Here is a 7557-nt window from a genome sequence, read left to right as displayed (position 1 = left end):
CCTAAACCAGACTTTTATTTTGACGGGTTTACAGGAGGACCTTTAAATCTAGCCACTGTATAGTATATGATGATAGTTTTTTACATCCTCATTTAGTGAGATGGCAGATGCTGATAACACTGTGAGATATGTGCATCTCAGTATGCGTGTAGTAAACAAAACTCTGTGTTTGTGCTATTCACATACAAATGTACAGAGACACACAGAACAAGCAGGTTTCCTATTTAAATAGTTTTTTTGTTTCACTATTGAACAAGTAAGACGGCGCCTGTGTACATGGCGAGCCGTTTATTACCTTTTAGTGTTGGTTGTTTTTATGTACCTCCTGTTCATCAATTATGTGGAGTCTCTCATTTACGATCGTTTGACTCTAATGGATATTCAAAGTTCGTAGCCTTCTTGGACATGAATCTGAGCATTTTTGCTGACCACACATATACGGCACTCTCTTGGACATCCCAGTTTTCCCATGCCAATTGCCAAAGTGTCAGAGAAGACACAGGAAATATGAAGGTTTGATCTTCAAAATAAAGACCTTTATGAGAGCTGGCTGCCAGACTGTACTCAGCTTTTGGCCCTGATCACGGACTTTGATGTCAGACCACTTTACAGTGGTGGAGCGACCAACTCCAGTGACACATTGGCGTACGCCAAACACAACAGACTTTCCTTCACCTGCTTCAATTTTGCTCAGACAGAATATTCCCAACCTCTGATTATTATCCGGCCATGCCGAAATGTCAACTGAGAAAAGAAACTATATCTCAGCCTACTTTTCGCTCCCCAAAAATAGTGCTGATCAACGCTCGCTCACTGATGAATAAGACATTCATCCTTAACGATTTCATTACTGCTTGCGACCTGGATTTTTTTTATTCTTCACTTAGACCTGGGTGAAGGTAGAGGACTTTGGTCCATATTCCGAGCTTGTTCCAGCTTACTATCACTAATACAATGCTCCACGATCAACAGGCAGAGGCGGTGGGCTAGCTATCATTGTTAAAAATCTTTTCAAACATTGATGCTATTATCTTCTGCCTCCTTTATGAGTTTTGAAGCCCAGATTCTAATGCTGAACTGGTCTGAACCTGTGGTTTTAGTTTTAATTTATCGATCAGTGCATATAAAAAAGTTCTCTGATATGAATATCTGTTCGTATTCTTCTTAGGTGATTTCAATGTCCATATATGTTGCCCCTCTAAACACTTAACCTATTGAGTTTTTGAAGAGTACTGACTCTTAACTTACTACAGTGGGTGAATCATCATGCAAAAATGCATGGTCACATTTTGGAACCAATTTTGTCATATGGTCCATCTAAAACTGATGTTGAAAATGCTGATACTGCTATCTCTGATCACTTTCCTACTGGATTTAATCTGTCCCTTCTTATTCTCTTCCTGCCTCTGATGGTACACTGATGGATAGTTTGTGAATATCTGAAATTGGATGTAGGATTTTACCAAATTTTATAATGAGGTTAACCCTCATTTTGAGTCGTAATAATCTGATCTTGATGTTGAAAGGTATTTTACTGTCTTAAATAATGTCTGGATAGATATTTTAAACCACACAGCTCCCTTTAAGTTGGAGCAGTGGGTTGATTGTAATGTTCATTCCTTGAGACAAATTGTGGATTTCTAATAAAATCAGAATGTTGTACACTGTACACAATTATTAGGCAAGTTGTATTTTTGAGGATTAATTTTGTTATTGTACAACTACAGTGCTCTTGGTCAAACCAAAATGTTAACAAACCCTCAAACATAAACAATTAAACAGTAACAGTGAAATTTTGGCATTCTTAAGAGAATATCTACATGTACACCATTACTAGGCAAATATTAGTGTGCAGAATTACTATGCAACTAAATGAAAAACAAAGATTTTCCCATCTCACTTGTTCATTTTCACCGGTTAACCTGAGAATAATAAAACTTAATTTACAAATGAACTTCTCAAATTTCAAAAAGAAACCCTCAGTTGACTAATATAGCCACCCTTCTTTTCGATACCAGTCACAAGTCTTCTAATCACAGAGTCAGTCACTTTTTATGCAGCCTCAACCACAACCTACCAGACACTGTTCAGAGAAGTTTACTGTTTACCTTGACTGTAAATTTCCTGCTTAAGGCCCAAAAGTTCTCAATAGGGTTTAAGCCAGGTGAAGAAGGGCGCCCCAATATCTTAAATATTTCAAGAGTGCTGCATCCCTGTGAAAGACTTTTTACAATTTTTGAAAAGAAAAAAAAAGAAAAAATCTATATTTTGGCCCATTTTTCCATTTCATGCACACCTTAGGCCACACCCTCCCTCGTTACACAAATACACATCAACTGATATGCATTAAATCCAATAAGCATTCAAGTTTGTACAGCTTGGAGTTGGAAATTATGGATAAAATTATGATATTGTCAAAATAATCACTTGCCTAATAATTTTGCACACAGTGTAGCTGAGGGCTCAGGTTCAGGTTTCTGAATATGAAATACTGTCAGAAAAAACTTCTCCTGTCCTATAGACTGCTTTTCACCCTGTATCCCTTCATTAATACTGAAACTCAACTGAAACAGTCTTTTAGTTCTAATGACATGATACATCCTTATTATTTGAGACGTTATTTGATGTTGTCAGTCCTGGGCTAGTGTCACTATTAAACAAATCTCTACTTGAAGGAGCAGTACCCTCTAACTTAAAAGTGCCACAGTCACACCTGTACTAAAGAAACCCTCACTTGATACTCCTATGTCATAAAATTTTCACCCAATCTCTATTTTCCCATTTATTTCCAAGATTCTTTCCAAGACTTTCACAGCTCCAGAACTTTCTAGACGACAGTCTGATTCTTGAGAGGTTCCAATCAAATCATTGCTTAGCACTGAAACCACTCTTGTAATGATATTCATATGGCAACTGCTTGATTTGTCCTCTGCTTTTGATACTGACAATCATGTGATTCTTATCTCTCAGCTGGAACACTATCTCTCAGCTGGGGTTTGCAACTTCAGCTACTACCTTTGAGAGACAACTGATCTATGATCACTAAAGCAACTTTCGGTGTGAGAGTTAAAAAAAATGTCATTGCCTTCAGGCTTCACGTTGATTGGTCGGACTTATGACTTCCAACAAAATCAAATGCACTGTGGGTGGGGACTGTTATAGACCACAGAGTGGTGAGTTCAAACATGCGCATCAGTGCAAATAGCGTATTTCAAAATCTAATTATTCTATTTGGCATACTGGTTTTGAAAATGACAGATACCGATAATCATGAAAATGCTTAATATAACCACCAATAATCGGCCAGACCCTAGTACAGACAGCACAATCTGAAAAATTTGCATTGTGCCCCAAAATTTGTTTTTATTAATATGACCTAGCTTTTTCTATATAGGAGTCCAAAGCTGACAACCTAGGAGAAACGATTCACAGGATAAAAATACAGATTGAAATTGAATATATTTGAGATCTAACTACATGGCAATGAAAAGTCAGAATTGTGAGAAAATTTCACAGCAACCTTTTTAGTGGTGGAAACAAGTAAAAAGTGTAAAATGTAAACAGAAATCAGTGTTTAAAATTGTGAAATGACTCAAAATTCTAAAAGGCCTAAATAGGTGTCCGTGAACTCCAACTCACCTTCAATTCCTGACCACCAATGCATTTCTAGAAAACAACATGGAAAAATCAATTAATCAATTTATGACCATTACTTTACTCTGTCCAAAACTGTATATATATATATATATATATATATATATATATATATATATATATATATATATATATATATATATATATATATATATATATATATATATATATATATATATATATAAAAATATATATATATTCAAACACTAACCAACTTCTTGTACTCATTCACATGGAGCTGTAATATTCCAAGCAGAAAGGTGAAAATACTGTCCATATTCTGTGTAAGGGTGTGCTGGATATCTCGCCGTCTTTGAGTGGGTAATGTCTGAAATGTGATCACATCCTCAGCCAACCGCAGTAGGACAAGCATTACAAGTTCCGTCTGAGCATCCTGAAGAAAATTAGAATGTGATTAATTGAAATAGACATCAATTTAAAATATTTACCAAAATTACATCCAAAAGGGTAATTAAAGGACAAGTTCACCCAAAAATAATAATTTGCCCATATTTTACTCACCACAAAGCAATCCTAGCTTTATGACTTTTTGGGTGAACTATTCCTTTAAGCAGCAGACTAACAAAACGTCCACACTCTGACTCCTAAAGATGCCTGCAGAGCTTAGTTATAACTAAGGCCAAGTCAATATAGTCAATAATTATAGCTGGACAATATTTTGCTGATGGTGTTCTCATGCTGGAACATTGGCTGGAATGTGTGATTAGGTAACTCCCAACACTTTCCATATTATTCAGTTTATTTAGTTCTTTTGTTTTTTAATTAATTTAATAATCAATGTGAACTATTAAGTCAAAATATTTTTATATTTGTAATATGTGATAACCAACACCACACAACAAGACAACCAGTTGTGACATTATGTGACAAATAATAATAATAATAATAATAATAATAATAATAATAATAATAATAATAACAGGGTTCCTAGGCATTTTTTTTTGACAGGCAGGCTTTTTTCGGCTGCTATCATTTTCCTTGAATTTGCTTTTGAGTTCCATACAATTACAAGCTTTTCTTGATTCATTCCATGTTTTACAAGCAACCTCTGTCCTACTACTTCAGATTAGCATAGTTTTTTTTACATTATTCAAGTTTATTTTAGTTCAGGGCCCCATAGTACAGGAGTTGGTCAATAAAATGGCTTTCTGAAACAGATTACTATTCCAGATTAGGCCTACTCTTGTCTTAATTTTAAACCTTGTCCACCCCTATGTTTTTTTTGTTTGTTTTTTTAAATAGTGTGCATTTTAAAATGTGCGCAGCAAGAGCATATATAAGTGATATCATAAGCTATAATCAATTATGTTCTAATTACTGTATTGATAAAAAAATTGTCTACGTCCAGTTGTATTGTGAACAATTGCATTGTCAGTAGTGCTTAATTTGAGCGCAACCGAGACCCAGAAAACATTACTGTGCAAGCAAGGCTCCTACGGGATGTTTCAAAATTGTTTTAACTTCTGCATAACGATTTTATGTAATTTCAGTGCTTATCTCCATTAATGAGTTGAATACATAATGTAAATGTGCACTGTATGTCAAAAATAAAATTTTGTAATAATTGTTTTTACTTTCATTCATATCACTCCAGGAAAAACTTTGTGCACATGCACAAATTTTCCCGTCAAGATTATTTTTTATAAATCCCACTATTTGCATAGAAAGTGGCATACACCTCTTTCAAGGCTGTTTTGTGTGTACACAACAGTTATACATGAGACCCTATGGTCTTTCTGTAGTCAAAAAAGCCTGCAGTGTGGTGTGTGTCTTTACACTCCATACTATGTATTTTCAGGTACATCTGAAAATGCATCCTCTTTTACTCTTAGATTTGAGAATATGCAGTGTAATTGGCATAATACATATTCACCTGATTGATAATAAATTGCTACAAGAGTACCAAAAGTGACAGACTTCAGCTTTAAATAACCCTACTATACCTGAAAAATTTTAATATAAATATATATAAGTATAGTAATAAAATGCCACACCACAGACTAGAACTCATAACCTTTGGGTTACAAGACCGACTCTCTAATCATGGGGCCACAAGTAGTAAGGTTGTATTACTAAACTCTGACATTAAGGTATATCTTCAAGAGCATGAACTAGCACCCCAGTCATACAAAATAACCCTTTATGTTAGGACAAAATGTTAAGATACCCCCATGGACGTAAGGGCCTCCATCTCCTTAAGCATGTCGGGCCAGTGCTGTGGCCACTCTCTCTTGATCATCTCAACAACTATGCGTGAGAGGGCATCTTTAACATGACATTCCTCTTGCAGAATTGGATGTGTACCCTAAAACGGGACATTAAGCCATAATATAAATAAGTAATTTCAATAAATCACACAATAAGATTATTTAGTAGATAAACCTCCCAACTGCTTACATCTGACAACAGGCCCATAGTGCAGTTTTTCAGCTGGAGCTTTTCTTGTGGTGCCATGTCATTCCACTTAAACCTTTTTGTAAAAAAAAAAAAAAAAAAAAAAAAAAAAAAGTGTTAATGATTAACATGTATTGTGATGCACACACTAAAGCATTTAAAACACTTGACTTACTTGACTACATGCTCCAGTATCTGCAGCCCAAAATGTCTTACCACAGCAGTCTGTGATTTCTCTGCTAACTGAAGACCACATTCAACACAAAAGGGACTTTTCTCTTTGAAATCTTCAATAAACTACAACAAAAAAAGTAATTGATCAGAGGATTCATAGTTGCACTACATCTATAAGGCACTAAATACTGCATTTAAGTGAGGAGCTACTTCAGATATAAGCAGCTAGAAATAGTTTTGACTCCCGTAAGCTTCACATGAAGAGGGCTATTAGTGTGGCAAACCTCACCTCAGTGTCTGTTAACAATGTTTATGCTATTGTGCATTGGATTAAAATTTGCGTGCAATATAAATTATATATTGTATAAATTATATACATTTTATGTATGATACTCAAACACATGTCGCCTCTTGCTATACACATATACATATACATATACATATATATATATATATATATATATATATATATATATATATATATATATATATATATATATATATATATATAATTTGATAAGGTTGGTATGATAAGGCAACAAACAAGAACATCAAAAAAACTTAAGATCACGATTTGCGCGTATAAAAAACGTGAATGAAACTGAGGCACGATTAATGAGTTGCCAAAACAGCGTTATTCATAAGTGACCTACATAATATAAATTTATGAATCAACGCATCCATAATAGCCTTTAATCGTATTTGACATTAGACGATAGTTCACCTTTAGGGCCTCCAGACGGTATGTTTGACTTGATTCTGCCTCCATCATCACGTTCACAGCCTTTTTAAGCTCATCACACAACGCACGTATCGATTCGGCCATGGCGTTAGAACACGTCCAGCAGATGGAATGTACAATACCAGTGGATCTGTTAAACGTAAAGAGCACTCCACTCCTAGCTCAGCAGACATAGGCGAGCATTAAACAAAACGTGTTAGGTGCCTGCTGTCTGTGGACCGCCTTAATCAAGATGGCGGAAGTTACGTGACCTCTGGGGATTGTAGTTCTTACTTTGTAGCAAAGCGCAAGCAGGACTTGAGGCATACTAATGTGCTCTGTGCAGACAATTTCAAACAATTTCCTCTCCGCTATGGAAGCATAACATTTAAAAATGTGATGCACTTTGTAACATGGTAATGTTTGTCTGCATTAATATTAGCTATATGTATGCATTCCATACATAGGTGCAAAGTGCAAAATAACATTTCAATTATATAATTAACATTTGCCGTTTACTACACTATGCACATTAACACATTTTACATTACATTACATTAATGCATTAAAATGTATTACCTAAATGAATTACA

General features: G+C 35.0%; 1 protein-coding gene across 1 annotated transcript in view; it reads right to left on the bottom strand.

Moving 5' to 3' along the window:
* The window catches only part of LOC122341209 (exportin-5), a 55266-nt gene extending 48054 nt beyond the window's left edge, over positions 1-7212 (bottom strand). Inside the window, exons 1-6 of the mRNA XM_043234552.1 lie at positions 6968-7212; positions 6245-6366; positions 6073-6145; positions 5843-5980; positions 3866-4048; positions 3640-3666 (exon numbers count right to left, since the gene is read on the bottom strand). Coding sequence (XP_043090487.1) covers positions 3640-3666; positions 3866-4048; positions 5843-5980; positions 6073-6145; positions 6245-6366; positions 6968-7069 — 645 coding nt within the window. The 5' untranslated portion in view covers positions 7070-7212. The remainder of the gene's footprint in view (positions 1-3639; positions 3667-3865; positions 4049-5842; positions 5981-6072; positions 6146-6244; positions 6367-6967) is intronic.
* Between the last annotated feature and the right edge of the window lie 345 nt (positions 7213-7557).

This window comes from Puntigrus tetrazona, unplaced genomic scaffold, assembly GCF_018831695.1.
Source record: "Puntigrus tetrazona isolate hp1 unplaced genomic scaffold, ASM1883169v1 S000001170, whole genome shotgun sequence".
Classification (NCBI taxonomy): Eukaryota; Metazoa; Chordata; class Actinopteri; order Cypriniformes; family Cyprinidae; genus Puntigrus; species Puntigrus tetrazona.
Note: the sequence above shows the minus strand (reverse complement) of the source record. Positions and strands in the feature narration are given on the sequence as shown.